General features: G+C 39.7%; 1 protein-coding gene across 1 annotated transcript in view; it reads left to right on the top strand.

Moving 5' to 3' along the window:
* The first annotated feature begins 2,865 nt into the window (after positions 1-2,865).
* Positions 2,866-23,276, top strand: part of KTI12 (KTI12 chromatin associated homolog) — a 165,811-nt gene continuing 145,400 nt past the window's right edge. Inside the window, exons 1-2 of the mRNA XM_053717264.1 lie at positions 2,866-2,964; positions 6,042-6,238. Coding sequence (XP_053573239.1) covers positions 6,091-6,238 — 148 coding nt within the window. The 5' untranslated portion in view covers positions 2,866-2,964; positions 6,042-6,090. The remainder of the gene's footprint in view (positions 2,965-6,041; positions 6,239-23,276) is intronic.

Here is a 23,276-nt window from a genome sequence, read left to right as displayed (position 1 = left end):
TGCATCAGCCATGGTGGGTGGGAGCTGTAGCGCCACATTTACATAAATCTATTGTAAATGTATGGGAGAGAGGGAGAGGGGGGGGAATAAATGTTGGGCAAGGGATCTAGGAGGGGCAGGGGGAGGGTGTTGAAGGGGGCAGCTACACTAAAAAAACAACAACACATTTTGTATGGCAAAATGGGTACTGGCAGACAGCTGCAAATACCCAAGATGGTGGCAAATAGGTTGAGGGGGGAGGGTTAGAGAGTTGTATGGGGAGGATCAGGGAGGTTGGGGGCTAAGTGGGGATCCATCACTGCGGACTAAATATAAAAAAAATAAAAATAATAATAAATGCCAGTACTTAAGATTGCTGTGAAAATTGTGAGGTGGGGGAGGGAAGAGAGATGCTTGAGGGGGGTCAGGGAGGGATCAGGGGGTGGGATGTGTCAGGTGGAAGGCTGATCTCTACACTAAAGCTAAAATTTACCCTACAAGATGCCTAATTAACCCCTTCACTGCTGGGCATAATACATGTGTGGTGCGCAGCGGCATTTAGCGGCCTTCTAATTACCAAAAAGCAACGCCAAAGCCCTATATGTCTGCTATTTCTGAACAAAGGGGATCCCCGAGAAGCACTTAAAACCATTTGTGCCATAATTACATTATTATTTACAAACAGCTTGTGTAATTATGGCACAAGTGGATGTAAGTGCTTCTCTGGGATCCCCTTTGTTCAGAAATAGCAGACATATATATCTTTGGTGTTGCTTTTTGGTAATTAGAAGGCCGCTAAATGCCGCTGCGCACCACACGTGTATTATGCCCAGCAGTGAAGGGGTTAATTAGGCAGCTTGTAGGGTTAATTTTAGCTTTAGTGTAGTAGACAACCCAAAGTATTGATCTAGGCTCATTTTGGTATATTTCATGCCACCATTTCACCGCCAAATGCAATCAAATAAAAAAAATGGTTAACATTTTCACAACCTTTAGGTTTCTCACTGAAATTATTTACAAACAGCTTCTCTCTAAATGCTTCTCTGGGATCTCCTTTGTTCAGAAATAGCAGATATATATGGCTTTGGTATTGCTTTTTGGTAATTAGAAGGCTGCTAAATGCCTCTGTGCACAACACTTGTATTATGCCCAGCAGTGAAGGGGTTAATTAGGTAGCTTGTAGGGTTAATTTTAGCTTTAGTGTAGAGATCAGCCTCCCACCTGACACATCCCACCCCCTGATTCCTTCTTGACCCCCCTCAAACTGCTCTTTTCCCTCCCCCACCTCACAAGTGTCACTGCCATCTTAAGTACTATCAGAAAATCTGCCAGTACTAAAATAAAAGGCATTTTTTTTATATATTTATTTTGCAGTGATGAATCCCCCCTCAGCCACCAACCTTCCTGATCCCCCCATACAGCTCTGTAACCCTTCCCTACTACCTATCTTCCACCATCTTGGGTACTGGCAGCTGTCTGCCAGTACCCATTTTGCCATAATACATTTTTTTTTTTTTGGGGGTGGTGGTTCCCTAATCATTTTCTGTAGTGTAGCTGCCCCCCCCCCCTCAACATCCTCCCCCCTTCCTTTTACAAAAATTAATTTCCCTCCCTCTCCCTCCATCCATCACCCTCCCTCTCCCTCCATCACTTCAATGCAGCGTGTGCGCGCACCCTCCTAATTACTGCGTGCACTGCACCCACCCACCAACAAACAGTGTTCTAAAAGAAGTTGTCTACCATAGGAATGTGTGTATCACGTCACTTCCGGTGATGTGTAATCAGCTGTTGTAGGTTTGTGGCGCTCACTGCGCATGCGCAAGAGGCCAAACCTCCTCCAAACAGCTGTTTAAGCTGACTTATTTGATAACAAAGGGTCGCAGGATTCTATGGGCCGTGCCGTACATGTGCACACGGCCCTACTCATTAGGCAAGACACTATTGGTTGTACAGTCACTGACTTCACGGACCAATCAGATAATGCAGTAACGCTTTTTTCCTATGTATTATCTGATCGGTCCGATTGATTTGCCCACGTCCATTGACCAAAGTGTTCTATCGCAAGCCGCCGACTTGCCGTGCCCGGGGGGGCATGCTTATGGGGTTTACAGGGGGTGCTGATGGGGCTTACGTAAGTTACACTGGGGGTGCTTATGGGGGTTACAGTGGGTGCAGATGGGGCTTATGTGTGCGCAGTGAGCGCCACAAACCTCCAGCAGCTGATTCACGTCACCGGAAGTGACATAGGTTGCGCATTCCTATGCGGTAGACAACTTCTTTTAGAACGGCACCATCGCTGGCCGATGCAGAGAGGGCCACAGAGATGCCCTCTGCATCAACAACTCTGCAACTCTATTTCTGCAGTCCCCCACTCGTGGGGCATACAGAAATAGCGCGATCTTGCTCTTTTGAGCGAGATTGCGGCAGAGAGAAGCCCAGGTCCTTAAGGGCATAACGATCAACGTCGTACAGGGTAAGACGTTGGTCGTTATGGGGTTAATGGCTAGAAAAATTGTGTGGGTACAGTAAATGAGTAGGAGGAAAATTACAGCTAAATACAAAGAAACACCGCAGAAATGTAAAAATAGCCCTGGTCCCAGACGGTCAGAAAATTGCTGTGGTCACTAAGGGGTTAAGCCTCCGGTTTAGCGTATATTCAACTCCCTATTTAATTTACATTCATTTACATACAATTTCCTAAACGGAGGCAAAACTAGTTAATCACCAATACTGGCACGGTACTGCATTATCAAGCGTTGACAAGAAGTTCAAGAACTATGATCTATGTATAGTTACGTAAACGTAAAAAAAGACGTATTTTATGTCCCTTCCTTGCATTATTGGCAAACTCACACACGCCTACAACAACGAACTAGAGCTTTGTCGGTTACCAAGAGTAGCGCTCTCATCCTGTCATGTGACAGGAAATCAGTGTCACATAAAATATGGCGATGCCCAGCGTGTACACCGTGGGAATTTGACAAGGTAGTACTTGTGTATTTCTATATTGTATCCCGGATTGTGACATGCCAACTAGTATGTTATCCACCGGATACTGGAAAAAAAATCGTCATAGACATGATGGCTAGCACATGCCTATGTGAACTCTTCACAATGTGTGCAGAATATCACTTATTTAACTGTCCTTGTTTTAAGTATTGCATTGTGTTTTTTTTTTTTTAAGGCTGATGTTTCCGTTAGTTGCATGTCGACATGTCCATGGCGTGATGCATATACATACACGAAACACCTGCATACAAGTAGCTCTGCATTGTTATTAGCAACATAAACTGACTTAATTCTACAAGACACAAAATAAAGAGATTCTAAAACGACTTTCTCTGGCCAAGGCTAATATCACAAACCCTCTAATTTTATGTAAACAAACAACATGTCATTTTGTTAAAGGGCCAGTAAACCCACCAAATTATGTTATATAGTTCTGCACATAGTGCAGAATTATATAACATTTGCCTAGTGCCAACTTTCTAAAGGAAGGAAGAGATATTTGTCTACGAACATTTTTACAGACCGCCGCTCCTGGCTCTACTGAGTGGGTCTGTTTTTTTCCTAAGCGCATTGGGCACACTGTCTAGTCGCAGCCGGCCCGATCGTGCCAGGTCTGGTAGCGGGAGCGAGCTACATTTAGTTAAATGGTGTGACTAGACAGTGTGCCCGATGCGCTTAGGAAAAAAAAAACAGACCCGCTTCTTTCCTTTAGAAAGCTGGCACTAGGCAAATGTTATATAATTCTGCACTATGTGCAGAATTATATAACCTTATTTGGTGGGTTTACTGGCCCTTTAATGTTTAAGAAGCACACTTCAAATCGACTTGTTTGGAATTCCAGAAAAAAAAGTGAAACCCTCGCCATGTTCCTTTAAAAAAATGTGATTTTCTTATATAGGTAACTTGTTTTTGTTTTTCCATTTAAAGTTAAAATGATGGAAGAAATATAACTCAGATTAAAGGTTAATTACTAATATACATTCTGCAATGTTAGGAATTTAACCTACAGGTATTGGGAGACCAAAATATGACCACCTCATAGATATTAAATATACACTATATGGTTGAATGTGGACATCCCTACTAATTATTGAGTTCCAGTGATTTAGCCAAACCCATTAATAAATGGTGCATAAAATCCTACATATAGCTATGAAATCTCTATAGACAAACATTGGCAGTACAATGGGTCTTTACTGAAAAGCTGAGTGACTGTAAAGGTGGCACTGGCATAGGATGCCACCTTTAAAAATATACAAAATATACAGCGCTATAATCTAAAAGGTTACCTAAGCCTCTCTCCAACCATCTCCCCAAGACAGTAAATTTGACCAAACGAATAATAGAAATGAGAGGGCGCTATGAGCTAAGGTAACTAACACACCTAATCAAAGACAAGAATAAACAGGACAATATATTGTGAAAATAATACTTTTACTCAGTGAAATAAATATCTCACAAGGGATGTCTCCCTGGTTAAAGGCACAGTATAGCAGACATATAAATTACTAATTTTAATAAGACGAATAAGTAAAATTATATATATTACAAGGAATACCACCCTGATTAGAAAAAGAGGATTGCGCAAAAAATAAAAAAGTCATAAAAAAACGTTAAAAACAATATTGGAGGCAGATAGATCTTGTGCTCTGATCATAAGATTATGTTTGCAAATGTTATCTTGCCAGTTAGGACTGAAGCATATATTATCACTTATCAGAGCCAATTCAATAGAAATGTGCTTGGAATCTTGATCTTGAAAAAGCCCAGATACACGGGTGAAACGCGTAGAAGTAAGAAGTTGCTCGTCTGCTAAGAACTCACTACCTGCCAGAATGCCTAGTGCCTACCTTAAAGTGGAGACGGGATAATGGTTTTGGCTAGGCCCCTTAGTTCCAGTGAAGGATCATCTTAGCACTATAGCACTATGTGTGTTTACAAATTTGTGGCAACAGTTTGTAAAGGCCCTTTCCTGTTCAGCATGTCCTTCTCGTCCAACTTCAAGTGCCTAACTTCATAAATGCTCTTTGGGCTAAATGGGCACAAATTCCAATAGAGAGACTCTGTAATCCTGTGAAAAGCCTTCCCAGAAGAGTGGCAACTATTAAAGCTGCAAGGGAGGGGAGCAACTCCATAATAATGCCCATGGTTTTGGAAAGGGATGTGTAACAAGCTCATATAGGTGTGATGGTCAGGTGTTCACATACTTTTGGCCCTACAGTTTATATTTTAATCTATAACTACAAATAATATATTAGGTTTACAAACACCGGGGGTCTCTTTCTGAGAAAGTGTGAAAATCAAGGCTTCGCCTCAACCAAACTTAGTGAAAACATATTTTCTTTTGTCTAAGCTAATTCCCACTCACATATAGATAATGTACATGCAAATAAATAACTGGCTTCTAAGTAATTATTTAATTTTACCAGTTTTCATATGCTACTCAGATTATGTACTCCTCTTTTTATAATGTCTACTGCTGCATAATTTTAGACATTGATTCTTAATAGATGCGATATAACTTAAAGGGACAGTCTATTCAGATAGAGCATGTAATTTTAAACAATTTTCCAATTTACTTTTATCACCAATTTTGCTTTGTTCTCTTGGTATTCTTAGTTGAAAGCTTAACCTAGGAGGTTCATATGCTAATTTCTTAGACCTTGAAGGCCACCTCTTTTTAGAATGCATTTTAACAGTTTTTCACCACTAGAGGGTGTTAGTTCATATATTTCATATAGATAACACTGTGCTCGTGCACGTGAAGTTATCTGGGAGCAGGCACTGATTGGCTAAACTGCAAGTCTGTCAAAAGAACTGAAATAAAGGGGCAGTTTGCAGAGGCTTAGATACAAGATAATCACAGAGGTTAAAAGTATATTAATATAACTGTGTTGGTTATGCAAAACTGGGGAATGGGTAATAAAGGGATTATCTATCTTTTAAAACAATACAAATTCTGGTGTAGACTGTCCCTTTAAATGTTTTAGTTTACCCCCTCTTCTTGGTCCTTTTAAATTATACAATTCTCCTACAATTCTTCTATTTTGCAGTTGCCTATACAGTCTCTTTTCTCACATAATCAAAGCTTTGGGTGCAGAGATGCCGCTGGTAGTGCTGTGTGGGTTCCCTTGCAGTGGAAAGAGCAGCAGAGCATTGGAATTGCAGATACATCTAGAACAATGTGGAAGGAAAGTTGTTATCATTAGTGATCATGAGCTGGGGGTGGACAGAAATGCTGTGTATGCAGGTAAAGAACATTTTTTTTTTTTTAGGTTTCTTGTGAAGATAAAAAAAGCTATGATCTCTAATCTCCTGCTTGTCTATCATATGTAAATATACAAATATATACTGTATGTATGTCATAAAAATATTTGTCAGCTTGTCTTGAAAACAGTCACAATATAGGAGTATGAAAATAGTGTGTGTGTTTGTGTGTGTATATATATATATGAGATAGAGTTTTGTTTTCGTTCATGTCTGTGCTAGTTTCAGACAAATTTATTTTGAAATTTTTGTTTCAAACTAAAATATTAATTTTGAGCTACAGTGCAGATTCTTGCAATTTGTCTTTATCTGAAGCTGCAATTATCTATATAAGCTTTCATTTTGTCATTCTATGTTTTCTTAAACTTATTCTTTTATTTATACATCTAATTTTTTTGCACTGCATTTCTGGTAAAACTAAAAGTATCAACTAGTAGTAGTACTATACGTACTCTTACTATACTATGTTTAAGTCAAATAAGTAAACATTTTTAAAATAGTACTAGTAAAACTGAATACGGTTCACAACAGAATCTCGGTAAACAACTGGTAAGTATCTATGAAAAAGTAGTAGTATAATGAAACTTAACTTATACTAAGTGCAAAGCCAGCAGCTGCTTAGATATGCAACAAAATGGTTAAATAAATAATAATATATTGCAATCTCTTTCTCTAAAGCAGGTAGGATCCAAAAAGCAAGTTATTGCAATGCTATTTGCTAATGAAGTTAATGCTATAGCCTATAATATGTCTCTCAGTGAGGACGGCACAGTTACATAGTAACTGGCACTGGTAACACAGTGAAGAATAAAGCAGATCTGAGCATCTAAGCAACTCTGCAATAAGTTTAAAATCGCCCTTTGACTTCCCTCCCTCCCCCTGAAAATGCTGGTTGGCTACAAAACATCACAGGCTTCCACTGACAGGCTGAGAAAAACTGTCAATCTTTTCTGTTGCGCCTTCCTAATTTGCATTCATTGGATAAGGCCTGCTCACATCATAAACTGCATCAACTGAAACGAACATTTTAAAAGGAAATAAAGCGTTTTTATTTTCATTTTCATTTGTTCAAGTTTTCAGTAAAGAAAAGAAAATAACAAAAATGCCATTTTCGTTATTTTCTTAGATTCTTCCAAATCTAAGGTATGTATGTAAATGTGTGTGTGTGTGTGTGTATATATATATGTGTGTGTGTGTGTATATATATATATATATAATCTATCTATATCAGTAGAACTTTCAGGTAGTATAAATCAGGTTCTAGTATGTCTAAGAATTAAAGTGATTGTAAACTTTCCCCTTTGTATAAACAGATCCGGAATGTTAGCAATATTTTAGATAGAGTTTAAAGGGACATGAAACCCTAATTTTTCTTTCATGATTCAGATAGAACATAAAAATTTAAACAACTTAAAATTCTATTATTTCATTTGCTTCCTTCTCTTGTTATTCTTTGCTGAAAGGTTTATCTAGGTAAGCTCAGGAGCAGCAAATAATCTAGGTTCTAGCTGTTGATTGGTGGCTGCATATATATATATATATCGATTGTGATTGGCTCCCCCATGAGTTCAGTTAGAAATCATTAGTGCATTGCTGCTCCTTCAACAAATGATACCAAGAGAATGAAACAAATTAGATAATAGAAGTAAATTAGAAAGTTGTTCAAATTGTATTCTCTATCTGAATCGTGAAAGAAAAAAATTGTGTTTCATGTCCCTTTAATTTATCAGTTGTAATGAAGAAATTCTAATACCCTGCACTCCGGCCGCCCATTTTAAAAGTCATTTTTTTGTGAGCTAACGGTTTGAACTGCTCTAGCCATACGGCACTCACACAATTATTTTTATTTTTTTTTAGTTAGAGCGCCGATTGACAAATAAAAAAAAAAAAAAAAAATTACTTTTGAAGTGGGCGGCTGGAGTGTGGGGTACAAGAATTTCTGTGCTAGATTAAAAAATAAGTTATAGAGCATCTTCATTACAACTGATGAATTAAACTCCATCTGAAATATTGCTAACATTCCGGATCTGTTTTTACAAAGTGACAAGTTTACCATCACTATAAAGGACCAGTATATACAGTATATTTGCATAATCAGCAAATGCATGATAACAAGACAATACAATATCACTTAGGGGCCGATTTATCATGGCCCGAATGGGGCCAAATACCCCTGTTTCCACGTAAGCCTTTAGGCTCGCCGGAAACAGGAGTTAAGAAGCAGCGGTCTTAAGACCGCTGCTCCTTAATCCGCTGCCTCTGAGGCTGCGGACATCAATCCTCCTGATCGCATACCATTGGGTTGATTGACACCCCATGCTAGTGGCCGATTGGCCTCAAATCTGCAGGGGGCGGCATTGCACAAGCAGTTCACCAGAACTGATTGTCTAATATTAAATGCCGACAGCATATGCTGTTGGCATTCAGCGATGTCTGCCAGACATTGATATATATTGGCTTCTTAGTCTGAACTTCAAATGAGTAGTAGATTTTTTTTCTGACAAATTTCAAAGTTATGTCTATTTCCACTCCACCTGAATCATGTGACAGCAACCAGCCAATCACAAATTCATATACGTATATTCTGCTTACATTTTTTTAGTCACCAGCTCCTACTAAGCACTTGCTCCATTTTGTTAATGCAAGTAATTTGTAAAATTGTTTAAAATTGCATGCCCTATCTGAATCATGAAAGTTCAATTTTGACTTGAGTGTCTCTTTAAGCACTTCATAAGTGGATGAAACTTTAGAATAACCTCAGTTTAAAAAGACAGATCCACCTGATTAATTTGTCAGGATTTGCCTCTTCAACATTGCCAGCATTTGTGACTCCTAGAGACACCTTGTTCCTATGGATTTAGTGTAAACCATTTGTATAGTCTTATTCTGTCATCTGTCAGTGTCCATATATTATTATATATTAAACTGCTGTGACTGCTTATGTCTTACATTGATTGGGTTTCAGTTAAAAAAAAAATATATATATATATGTCTTGCCACTATATTTATTAAATGTTTAATTTTGTGTTAAGAAACAACTTAATTCGTTTTTCAATTCTGACAAGTGGGATGGCACACAGCAAACTTTAAAATCCTATCCCTGCCACATATTTGTCCCTAATTGGCTTTTGCATGGATTTTCAGATCAGGAACAGCACAGCAATGGTCATTTTGCTAACACAATGACTGTGGTTTGCCTTGTGCACTTCAGTAACAAGTCTAAATTGGCTTCTCCAGATAAGGTGAGTGGTGGGTGGAGTTTGGCTATTTAAAAACAATTGCAACAAACAAGATGTTAATGTATACACCAATTTTCATATAACTGTATGTAATAGATATTACTATAAAGAAGAGTATACATACACAGATACTGATCTAACAATCCAGTATAAAACCTTTTAAAAGCTCCAAGTTTAGCTTGGTTGATTAGGATAGCAGGAACACCCAGGGAAAGTGTTTGATAGCAGACACTCCCCTCCTCTCACCTTCCCTGCTTATGAAAAGGCAGATTATACAAATAGAAGCCAGCAGTAGACTGGAAAACTGCTTCTACTTCTGACACTGAGGGGCTTGGTTAGGAGTCTGAAAATCTGCACAATGTTATTCAAAAATAAGCAAAACTATACATTGTTACAAAAACACTCCCAGATGGGCTATATAAATGGATATCTACAACACATTTATGCAAAGGAAAATTTGGTGTATAATGGCCCTTTAAGTACTTGTGCATGTCTAGGTTGAGTTGCTTAGTGACTGCATTAAGCTATGTATTAGACGTGCTCAGATAGAAATATTATATTGACTTAGATTTTCCTAATAAAAAAATATTTATTTTGTTTGATATTCTGTCATGTGTAAGATGGAATTAGTTTGTTCCTATGGGGAACGTTTTCAGGGCAGCAGAAAAGCAGCTGGATAACAGCTTAAACCTAAAGGAACATAAAAGTGCAAAAAGAACATATTATTGTGTTAGAGCATTTTATTATTGCACTATTGCTTGATATAACTGTGTTTCCCCCTGATCGTGGCATTGAACTAAATGTAGCGCCCTCCCGCAGCTTTAGGCTGCTTTACCAAGTGCAGGAGCACACTACATTTAGTTTAATGGCGCAATCGGGCACTCTGGTGGGATTAGACAGCGCACACGTGCCGCACTTTTTAAAAAAAAACTCAGAATCAGAAGAGGCTGTCAAGGAGCGTAAGGTAAGTATACGTTTGGGAGTTAAAGGGACAGTCTAGTCCAAAACAAACATTATTCAGATAGGGCATTCTAATTTACTTCTATCACCAATTTTGCTTTGTTCTCTTGGTATTCTTAGTTGAAAGCTAAATCTAGGACGTTCATATGCTAATTTCTAAGCCCTTGAAGGCCACCTCTTAGCTCAGGGCATTTTGACAGTTTTTCACCACTAGAGGGTGTTAGTTCATGTGTTTCATATAGATAACACTGTGCTCACTCACGCACATGGGGTTCATAGGAGCCAACACTGATTGGCTAAAATGCAAGTCTGTCAAAAGAACTGAAATAAGGGGCAGTTTGCAGAGGCTTAGATACAAGATAATCACAGAGGTAAAAAGTGTATTAATATAACTGTGTTGGTTATGCAAAACTAGGGAATGGGTAATAAAGGGATTATCTATTTTTTAAAACAATAAACATTCTGGTGTAGACTGTCCCTTTAAGTCTTTCACATCTCTTTTGTTTTTGAAGTAGTCGCTAGGATAATGTTACATAATTCTGAACAAAGTTGCTTAAAATTGCATGCTCTAGCTGAATCATGAAATAAAAAAATGTAGGGTTAGTATCCCTTTAAAGACCATAAATTACAATTTATTAATGTAAAACATCTATATAATGTAAAAACAGAAAAAGTCCCAATCTCATTCAGAAGAATAGCTCATCGTTTATACTCCAGTCGTTTCACTTACAATATAAATCTATTTGTAACATAAGCAGATAAACTTTATAGTGCAGTATGTCTTGAAAATGGGTACTGCGTTCCAAAAAGAAACTTCTCACAAGATACTGGTTTTTGACATCTGTAGGGGTTTACACTGGTGCTCAGCTATTATCCTCTGGGTCAGCTGGTGTCACTGATCATATGTTGTCTTCTATCATCAACACAAGGACCATACATTTAAAGAGCTAGTGCTCTTGGTACAAGCCAGAAGCTACACATAATATAATTATTTTTTAATATATTTTTTTTATGGGGTCAGGATTGTCAAGAACAAGAGTGAATATTTATTGGCTGACACGGGAATCAATAAACTAACAACGATATTGCTGGTTTGTTATTAAATAGTGCAAAACTATATATTTGAAACCTTTTCTGCCTGTAGAGTATTGTTGCACTGATACCATTTTTTTAAGACTGAGTACAAGTACCGATACTTTTTTCAAAAACTCGCTGATACCAATTACCAATTTTTTATGTCATGGGACAAGCACATTACAAACTAATGATTTAAGATAGCTTCTTTATAATTATAAAGAACTGTAACTCAAAAGACATTATGAAATAATAAAATAGTTTTATTTGCTTGTTGTCACAAAGTTGTAAAAATTCGAAGAAATTTCACAGAACATGTTTATAAATAAAAAATATTGCAATAACATATATTAACCCCTTGAGTGCTAACAACGGCTCTGAGCCGTCGCAAATTGTCTGTCAGGTGCTAACAACGCTAGCACTCTCCCACCTTGAGGGAGATCTGGGGGCTCCCACCCGCTCCTACCCCAACAATCGGGCTTGTATAGTGACAGGCATCTCCAGGGCTTCACGTTTTGCGGAAAGGGGGCATGCTGCTAAGAAGCCTGTATCTCAGGCATCTAAGCAGCTACAGACCCCCAAGACCCACCGTTGGAAAGGTAATCGCCTAACTTTTCCAACGGTATAAGTCTTGGGGATCTGAAAAAAAAAATAAAGTTAAAAAAATATATATTTAATTTTTCTTTTTTTTTTTAAAAAAAACTCAGATCAGCTTAGCACCCAGGTGGGAAAGTGCTTAGCACTCAAAGGGTTAATAATAACAATAAATAACAAATGCAAAATCACAACCAACCAAAGTGCAATACAGTAAAAAAATATATAACAGTACTCTGTTTAATCATGGTTAACAAACTATGGGCTAGATTACATTTGACTAGCAAGCTTTACCAATGCTCTCATGACATGTCCAACTCCATTAAAGTCTATGGAGTTGGAAATGTGAACAGAATTTACTAATCAAATATAATCTAAATCTAGTCCTATAATTGTAGGATGAGTGTTCATAGGAATTAACTTAATTTGTCCTATAAGCACTCTTCCTGCAATTAAATAAGCTAAGGATGTTCCTCAGAGTACAGTATGCTTTGAACATAAATGTGCAAAAGATGAGAGCTAGCAGTATAACAGGCAATCTAGCAATTAGAATATTTTTCAAAAGTTAGTGCAAGTTCTTTTTAAGGAACATCTCTGCATGTTTAGCTATTAGTCTGTTTCTGCTATCAGTAAGGACATTTGACGCTAAGCTGTACAGTCTTTCACTTTCCACACTACTGCATGGGGCAAAAAGATAATTTTGGGCCATTTTAGCCAGAGCTGGAAATCTCAGTTTATTAACTGCCTAGTGATCTCTCCCGGGTAGGCTTCCAGCTGTATAGTAGCAGCTTTTGGAGCACTGCTCTCAGACGTATAATAATACAAATAACAGCAATTTGTATTGGCAGAACAAAAGGGAACAATTTTTAGTTAAGTCTCCACTCCATCTTAAAATTAAATGGTAACATGCAGGTTGAAAATGGGTAAGAAGATCTGGAAGTATCGGTTTAAGTATCGGAGCATTTGCACGAGTACAAGTACTCATGCAAATACTCGGTATCAGTACCGATAGTAGTATCGGTGCAACCCTACTTTAGAATAACATATTATTTTATTATCATTATTTCCCAAATAAACACAATACAACCAAAAGAATAAGAGTAACAACTACATTTTTTTCACGTTTGCATTGCTTTTTTTCATTAAAAGGAAGTTGCACTCTAGATTTTTCTTTGCAGAAATGTTTTGTACATTATCCATTTATATAGCCCATCTGGGAATGTTTTTTTTTTTTTTAAATTTTATAGTCTTGCTTATTTTTAAATAACATTGTGCTGATTTTCAGACTCCTAACCAAGCCCCAAAGTTATAGATGTATACTGATTTCTACAGACTCCAGCTTGTGTAATGGGTCTTTTCATATTCGGGGGGGGGGGGGTTCTGCTCATCTTGCTTTCTCAGCCCCTTTCAGTGGGTGTCCTAGACTAACCTCATCAACTGTGCTTAACTGGTAGCTTCTAAGTAGGTTTTAAAAGGTTTTATACTGGATTTTTAGATCCGTATCTATACATATTCTTTATAATAGTGTATATTACATGCAGTTATATGAAAATTGGTGTATAGTTACTGTCCCTTTAAAGGACTGTTTGTTGTTCTTGGACAAATGCAGTGAATAAGGTAAATGTGTTGTGTTATCTGAATGCACGTCTACTATTTATAACCTTTTATGCTGTCTATATCACACTGTTTTGTTGAAGATTATGAGGAGCTTTCAGAAACACTTAACCAAAAGTAGATTGGAGACCTATAAAAGTTTTAGAGGGAAACTAAACGCCTTGAGATTTTTATATATAATTTTTAGTAATGTGCTATGAAACAACTTTGCAATATATTTTCATTATTTTGACCCCTTGTAATTTAGCTCTGAAAATTGAGCAATTTCTAATTCCCAGAACTTTAATGCGCCCTGATGACTTCTCAATGCTAACACAGCTGCATATATATATATATATATATGTCCCTAATTGGATTTATCATATAACAACTGCATACCAATGCATTTTATACTAACTTTGACAATGGCTAACCTTGTTGTCTGTGTCAGATTGGTTCCTCCAAATATGTCAAATGGTGCATGGAGTTTGGCTATTGAAAAATAATTGCAGTAAAAAGGATGTAAATTTGTTTTAAAGACTTGACCGATATGTTATTCTATAGCAACACAACGGAAATGTCTTCTATCTTTCTATCTATTGGGTACTTATAGAGCGCGAACTAATCACCCGTGAGGGTCTCAAGGTGCTGAGGGAAAGCAGATAGGGGGAGGGGATGGGTGTTCAGTCGAAGAGCCAAGTTTTGAGGTCCTTTCTGAACTTTGTAAGGGAGGTGGATTGTCTGAGGTGCAGCGGGAGGGTGTTCCATGTCTTTGCTGCTATGTGGGAGAAGGATCTTCCACCCACTGTGGATTTGCTGATGCGGGGGATGACTGCGAGTGCTTGGTCGGCCGATCGTAGTTGTCTGGCGGGAGTATAGAAATTTACGCGGTGGTTTATGTATTTGGGTCCGATGTTGTGTAGGGCCTTGAACGCATGGGTAATTACAAGGTGTTTACTGTCTCTTTAAGTACATGTCCTGTTATTCTAATTGCACAAATGCAGTTCCAATGTTGTCTGTTTATCCATACACAAAACAACTATTTTTATGTGCACATCGGACTTGAATTGCACGCTTCCCATTGTGCCAGTTGGTTAGTTTGATTACAGCACTTATATGAATGGATGGATGCAGGAGAGCGCGACGTGATTGCTGTTGCTAAGTGACATCTGTAAGTGTGAAATCTCATTAGCATGTGTGACAAGGCCTTGTGTGAAAAACAGCGTTTCCACATCTGGGAATGCTAATTCATATATCTGTATATGTAGAAAGTCCTTACTTGATATTGTTTCAAGTACCTGGGTAAACTGGAGTGTCATTAGTATTCAACTGAAAACATTTAAATGCCATTATAGTCAAAAAAGGACATGCTCTAATTTGTTAGAGGATGTTATTTTAAGACTAGCGATGATTTATTGCTTTGTGTTTAATCCATGCAGCTGAGTACTGCGGCTAGCTCTGCTAATTGTGTCAACGGCAGTTTTTGCTTGGGACCAGTAGTGCTCTGTGGTCACCGTGCGGTACTTTAGCTATGCATTTAATCCCCATGTGGGGGTTAAACACATAGCATTAAAGGAGCTTGCTAGTCTTAAAATGAAATGCTCTAACAAACTAGTGCATGTCATTTTTTTGACTATAAGGTCCTATATTGGGACCCTGTAATCCTTTGCAAAGTTAGTGTGAAAATATAGCTTGTTAAGATACAGTGAAATAAAAAAATATATAAAGCCATATATAAAACCGTAGCATAAACCAATATATAATATAATGTGATAGGGACAGTAAACATGTTTGTTTGTTTTTTACATTATTATGCAACCTGGGAGCAAAGCCTTTTGGAAAATTTACATGGAATGTTAATCCACTCTGCTTTGAGAGTGTAGTCCATTTTTGTGTTTAGTATGTGTTTAGGAAATTATCAGCCTTATTTGTATATCAGCCTTAGTTGTATATCAGTTTGTTTGGGTGGAAGCTAGCATGTGTGGCTATAGGTTTTGGACCCAGCAAGGAAGAGACCTTGCCATGGTCCTGAGATTTTTACAATTAAAAAAAAAAAATCCTGGTTTGCTTTTAATCTGTGTTAATAATTTATGTATTCTTTACTATGGGCACCCATGCTGGTTTGGGGTTAACTACCTTAGTCACTGTAAGCAAACGCAGCTGTATGTGCTGGTGAGCATCCAGGGCTGCGAGATTTGCTAGTGGCATGGGATGTGTATGTATTCTTGTTTGAAAGTGTAGTCCATTTCTGTGTTTTGTGTGTGTACGTGTGTATATGTGTATATATATATATATATATATATATGTGTGTGTGTGTATATGTATATATACTGTGTATGTGTGTGTGTATATGTGTATGTGTGTATATATATATATATATATATATATATGTGTATATACCTCTGTCCAAAAGTCTTAGGCCACCATTAGATATGTTTTAGCAAAGTTTAAATGACTGGCCATATTTTTTTTTCAGTCTCTTTATTAAAGGGACACTGAACCCAAATTTTTCCTTTCATGATTCAGATAGAGCATGCCATTTTAAGCAACTTTCTAATTTATACCTATTATCAATTTTTCTTCGTTCTCTTGCTTTCTTTTTTTGAAAAAGGAGACATCTAAGCTATTTTTTTGTTTCAGAACCATGGAAAGCACTTGTTTATTGGTAGGTGAATTTACCCACCAATCAGCAAGAACAACACAGTGTGTTCACCAAAAATGGGCCGGCATCTAAACTTACATTCTTGCATTTCAAATAAAGATACCAAGCGAATGAAGACAATTTGATAATTGGAGTCAATTAGAAAGTTGCTTAAAATTGCATGCTCTATCTGAATCACAAAAGAAAAAAATATGGGTTCAGTGTCCCTTTAAGATACAAACAGAAAATACAGGAAATATTTACACAAAATGTAAAAAAAAAAAAATGTTCACAACAAAATGGTTTCTTCATGCAAAAGTTGGTATTTAGTGTTACCTTTCTTGGCACTAAGCACATCTTGAACACTTTTGGGGAGACTGTCCTGAAGTTTTCTGAAGTAATCTGGTATATTATACCAGGCTTCTTTACATTTAGGTTGTCTTTTATTTATTTTGCTGTCCAGGTGATGCCATAGTGCCTCTATAATATTCAAGTCTGGAAACTGTGGAGGCCAGTCCATGACTATCAGTGTTTTTCTTCTTAAACGGGAAGAGTCCACAGCTGCATTAATTACTTTTGGGAATTCAGAACCTGGCCACCAGGAGGAGGCAAAGACACCCCAGCCAAAGTCTTCAAATACCTCCCCCACTTCCCTCATCCCCCAGTGATTCTTTGCTTTTCGTCATAGGAGGTTGGCAGAGAAGTGTCAGAAGTTTGAAGATAGTCTCTTATGGAGGGTAGTACTCTTCGAAATGGGACTGGAGTTTAAAGTAGTCCTGTCAGCCTCTCAGTGAGGGGATGTATGAAGGTTAGAATCCGGAGATGCAGGGAGAGTCTTTCTGCGAAACCATCCTGACTCATATTAATAACTCTTTGGCAATCGGTGTTGACAAGTTTCGCTGCCTGACTTTATAAACTCAAGTCCATCTCAGAAGCGAGGCTACTATCTGTCACACTTGAAGGGCTGTGTTCCTGTTCCACGGCATAGATTCCGGTAAGATCGTTTCATTTTACTTCATTATGTGAACGTGATGTTAATGAGAAGGTAGGGTCCCAGTGGGACTCCTTTTATCTTAAAATAGAAATCATGGGTTAATATTTCCTGAGGGGGTTATTGAACAGGGGGGACTTTAATCATTTTTGATATGTGGTTCTATCTGCTGATGTGTAGTAATACTTTAGGCTCATGGCTTTTCGGAACATTACGGCCTTATCAATTAGCACAATCTTTAGATTTGCGCGCCCTTTTTTATGACTTGCACGGTGCACCTCGTGACCGGGTGCAGTTACGTTGTTTTTCACTTCCGTATGCTGACTGTGTGGCGACAGAGAGAGTCTGCTCGTTGGTTGTCTGGTTCACAGGAGGTGGTGAGTGCCCCAGCCATTGGGGGTGTAAAAAAGTGCCAATTAGTGTTTGTCATTTTTGTAATCCCAAAATGGAGGATTCTGATTTTTTTTTTTTTAGACACGGATGTCTCCGATGCGGAGAATGTGTCTTGTGATGAATATGAAATGGCCCGGGTTATCCATGCCCATCAGTTATGTTCCGATTGCCGTTCCAGAGTACTCTCTTCTCCCGATTCAGGGTCCTCATAGTTCCTGGAGGATTCTAGTTCCTGTGAGGCGCGTGTCCCAGAACTTTCCTTTGCTATGCAAGCAGGTGTCCCTATGGCCTTTACTCCTTTTCCGGAAGGTGGCTTGTTTCCTCCAGAGGTTACAGCACGGTTCCGCATGGCCATATCTATGGCGCTGGCTCATTTGTATCTCCCAAGTGAAATATTTTTAAGATACTGTCCGTGTTCTGTCAACCAGGGCCCGTTGGGCGTGGGATCACCTGATTCAGTTCGGCCTCCTGGGGAAGCGTGGGGCCCCAACCTTGGGGCAGGAGTCGTTTGTCGATCCGGCGAGGGATAATTTTGCCTTCCGTTATAGGTTGGCATGTCTTCGTGTCCTACTAAGGCATGTTTTGGCGTTGCTAGAGGATCCCAGTCCTAGTGGCCGAGGGATCCAAGGCCTTAGATGCCGGATGGCAAACTGGAATAGACTTTGGGGATGAAGCTAATCTTGACGTCTCCGTTTTTTCTTTCTTTCTTTCTTTTATGTATCGGTTCCAGTTCTGAGCTTGGGTGAAGGGGGCCTCTGATCGGCTGGTCCGGTTGGCCTACCCTTTTTTCTTGGGCATTCACCAGCGGGTGCTGCCATATATTTATTTTCCAGATAGGATGTATTTGATTTGTTTTTTATAAGCTCACATCTGATATAACTTCCGTTTTGGGAAATTTCTTTCTCTGGAACTGATACTTGCGATTTGGTGGTCGCATGGGCACTTCCTCGGAAGTTGCGCACTTTGGTTAAGACCGAGGTTATGTTTTCTAGTTCATATTATCGAACCTTCGGGTCAATTTTTCTTGGACCTTAGACAGTTACTGGAATGTTCTTGCACCAGGCAGGTACTGGTCGGGCGCTGTCTACTGTTTCTTGGGTTCATGTCACCCTTGTAGTGCTGATTATCCTGTCGGATTCTAAAAATGTCTATTATGGCCTAATGTTGTGGACTCCGGGCTCGGATCCTACTACGAAGTATGGGGCCTGGGGCATAAATACAACGCTTCTGGTAGGAAGGTTGTGAGCTCCGATATAAGTTGGATTTTTTCTGGCAATATTGCTTGGGATGCGTGATCGACTTTTTCAGACGTCATTGTGGTTCCTATGGTCCCTGGGGACTCTGAACCGTAGGTTTCCATTCCTTTGGAGTCTGGAGATGTAGTTGGATTCCGGAGGTCTAGTATCTGAGTAGTGGACGATTTGCGTCTTCACTTGCGGTATCTTCCGGATGACGACTCTTGTAGCCTAGTCATATTCCATTTGCGGTTGTGATGTTTCCTTCCCTCCCTTCTTGGGTTGGGTCATTTTGTTCTGGAAGTGCGGGCATGCCCTTCTTCCTTTTCTCAGTGTTTCGTTTACTCTAGTACGTGGAGGGCAGGGATCCCCCTGCCTTTCTACCAGGAGCTGAGAGGCTCCTGTTGTTCAATTTCAAGGATGTCGGGAGTCCGATCCTACAAGGATCTCTGGAGACTGTCGTCTTCTCAAGATAAGAACTGCCCCTTGTCATAGCATGGTCTTTAAACTCTCGGGTGCTGTCGATCTTATAGCAGATCTAGCCTTTCGGGCTTGAGAGTAGGAGGTCTGGGGTCAGTTACAGTCTTTTCGCCTGTCTGGGGTCAGGAAATTGACCATTTATCTTTCCAGCGTGTGGGTTAGGTCATTAGGCCTGTCTACATGGATTACCTTGCGATCCACGGGTACTGATTGCCCATTTCCTAAACCGGTCGAGATTTTCTTTCAGACTCTTGGGTTTGTGAATGTTGCTAGGTACTTTACATCTAAGGACTTTAGATGGCGGAAGGCACTGTCTGGGTGCGCTCCTAAACATAGGAGGCAGCTTATGGGTTCCTCAGGAGCTTTAGATCTTTGGATTGGTTCCATTTTTCGAGGACTCCGGCTTAGGACCATGTCTCTTGCCTGGAACGGGTATGGACAGTTCTGCTTAACCCAAGGGTTTGGTTTTCCCGTGTGTCCCTTTTTTTTTGGGGGGGGGGGGGTTTAACTCTATTGGGAGTTTAATATCAGCCTGAGGCTTTAGTTTGAGGTTTTCTGACGGGCCCCTACTTGTCTGCTGGGACATCTGATGCTTCCTGGTAGGCTCCAGTTGCTGTACCAACTGGGCTGACAATATTAGCCGTGGGGTTTAACCACTTTTGGTAGGGTGGTTACCGTTGATTAAAGGGATACTGAACCCAAATTTTTTCTTTCATGATTCAGATAGAGCATGCAATTTTCTAATTTACTCCTATTATCAATTTTTCTTCATTCTCTTGCTATCTTTATTTGAAAACAAAGGCATCTAAGCTATTTGTTTGGTTCCGAAGCCTGGAAAGCACTTGAATTTATCCACCAATCAGCAAGAACACCAACAATGGGCTGGCATCTAAACTTACATTCTTGCATTTAAAATAAAGATACCAAGAGAATTAAGAAAATTTGATAATAGGAGTAAATTAGAAAGTTGCTTATAATTGCATGCTCTAACTGAATCACAAAAGAAAAAAAATGGGTTCAGTGTCTCTTTAATCCTCTTCTTCTCACCTAGGGTGGGGAAGGGGTTCTTACGTGTTCTCCTTGATTTGGAGGTACCTCAGTATCTGTGAAGGGCCTGTGGGTCCTTGTTTTCTCGCCTCGTAGTGTCTTTTTTCCCCTCTCTTGCGTTCTCAGAATCACGGAATTGAATTCTGGTATCAGCATGCTGTGGGTCAGAGTGATTTCTTCCTTGTGGAGTGTTCCTTCTTTATTGAAGGCTGCATTGTAGGGGTCATTAGACCCGAGCATGAGGTTCCTGTCATGGAGCAGGGTAGCATGCCAGTTTTTTTAGTAGCGGTCAGTGGTTTTGATTTCTCGTAGATCCATCCTTTTTCTTCCGAAGGTCTGAGACTCTCGTCTTCAGTCCTTCACTAGCCTTTGGGCTGGGACCGTTATCCTGGAAGGAGGGGCAGGGATCAGTCTGCTTTTGGCAGTATGGACCGTGTACTTTTATTGAATCTTTCCTCCCCTTTGATGGGGGGGGGGGGGGCTCTAAGTGCCCATCTCTCTACTGGCAGCTGGTGCCGGGATGGATCGCTCCTTGGATTCTGGAACTTTTCGGTAGGATAAGTCCCACGATGGTTTAGGACAGCTTTGCTGCCTGGTGTTTAGTCATCGCGAGTTTTGCTCACAGGTGGCTCTGTGTCCTCTTGGAGAGCCCTTTTTAAGCTACTAGGAAGGTTTTTCTGTCTTTGTTTGTCTATGCTTGTCTAGCCTGACGGGTCTTGACTTGTCTAGGTTGCAAGGGGGAACTCGCAGGTTTGCGGGACACCATAGTTGGTATGGTGCTGTGTCAGGGATATGAGGGTGGCCTTCCGGTCAGCCTAGTGACGTTTTCTCCTGACTATGGACTTATCTTCTGGTCCTTGTCCTTCTAGGGAGTTTGTTTCCCTGGACAGTGGTCCTGTGGCAACCTCGAGTTGCTCTGTTTGATTTGGTCCTTTGGATATCTCATGGGGTCCTCTATTCTCCCTCTCGGGGGTAGATAGGGATTTTTGACCAGTTTGACTTGAACCCGTGTTGGATGGTCCTTCGGATCTCTTTTGGGTTCCTCTACTCTCCCTCTCGGGGTTGATAGAGGTTTTTTGGTTAGGTTGAGAATATTTTTGTGGGAGTTGAGTGTTGCAGGGCTGACTCCTCGGAAGCCTTTGTGCTCAGCAGACTCTGGGTCTGAGTGGTCTCTAGCACGGCTTTGCAGGTTGTGTGACTGATGAGTGGACTACCCGGCCTTCCGATTTTTTTCCCTTGTAGTTTATAGTTTTTTTGTAGGGTGTCGAGTAATTTCAGGCTGTGGTGCCTTTTGAAGGAGCCACCTATTTTGTACCCACCCTTTGCATTCAGTTTCCTCTAGCTTGGGTATTGTTTTCCTAAAAGTAATGAATGCAGCTGTGGACTCTTCCCGTTTAAGAAGAAAAACGTAAATTATGCTTACCTGATAATTTTCTTTTCTTCTGACGGGAAGAGTCCACAGCTCCCGCCCGCGCTTTATCTATGGGGCGGCAGTATAATTTTGTTCTTCTAGCACCTTTTTTCACCCTGATATTTCTCCTACTGTTCCTTGTTCCCTTGGCAGAATGACTGGGGGATGAGGGAAGTGGGGGAGGTATTTGAAGCCTTTGGCTGCGGTGTCTTTGCCTCCTCCTGGTGGCCAGGTTCTGAATTCCCAAAAGTAATGAATGCAGCTGTGGACTCTTCCCGTCAGAAGAAAAGAAAATTATCAGGTAAGCATAATTTGTTTTCTTAGCTGGTTTTCGCTCCAAATATGATTTCACTGCATTAGCAGTGTGCTTGGGATCGCTGTCATGCTGAAATATAAAACCTTTCTCAATTGGGTGCTTTCCAGAAGGAATGGCATTATGAATTTAAACCTGTCTGTACTCAGCATTCATGATGATCCCATCAATTTGAAATAATATTGCCAACACCACTGGCAGAAATGCAGCCCCAAACCAGGACAGACCCTCCACTATGTTTCACTGAAGGCCGCAAGCACTCATTCTTCCATCTCTCTAACTCTTCTTCTCATATATTGTCAACGATTGGACCCAAAAATTTCAACTTGGATTCATCACTTCATAATACTCTTTTCCACTGATCTTCTTTCCAAAAAAAGTGGTTTCCTGGCTGCTACCCTTCCACAAAGACAATTCCTGATCTAGTTTCTTCGGACTGTAGAAGGGTCGATTTGGCATTTGGATGAAGCTGCCATATGCTGAGCCAGGTCCTTTCTGGACTTATTCCGGTCTCTCAAAGAAGAAACTCTGAGAAACTTCTCTTTTTTTTTTTTTTTTTCTTGGCCTTCCAGTCCTTTTTTTTTTGTCCTTGACCTCTCCTGATTCTTCAAATTTCTTTATAATAGCTTGAATAACACATCTTGAGTATCCAGTTTGTTTGCTCATTTCCCTTTAAGAGTGACATTCCCCAAGGCAGAACATGCTGTGATCTGAGATGTCATTGCAGAAAATGCAGCATGTCTGCAGAAAGAATAGGACACATGCAGGAACTGTTGGCTCTCGCTTTGCAGAGCTGCTGCTGCACATCAAGCTTTTATCTTCAAACGGCGCTGTGTTCTAGCTGCACAGTGTAAGTTTTCCTAACAAAGTGCAACCAGAGCAAAGCGCTGTGTGTAAAGAACAATCAAATATGGAGTAGGACTGCTTCTAATGAAGTTTTTTAAACCACACTCCTGAATATGACATTCTTGTTAGCAATGCACCTTTTTGTTACTACATTTTTGCCTTATAACTGTTAGACCAAGGAAACACATTTATTCAAGAGACATT

This window comes from Bombina bombina, chromosome 6 (genome assembly GCF_027579735.1).
Source record: "Bombina bombina isolate aBomBom1 chromosome 6, aBomBom1.pri, whole genome shotgun sequence".
NCBI classification, from domain to species: Eukaryota; Metazoa; Chordata; class Amphibia; order Anura; family Bombinatoridae; genus Bombina; species Bombina bombina.
Note: the sequence above shows the minus strand (reverse complement) of the source record. Positions and strands in the feature narration are given on the sequence as shown.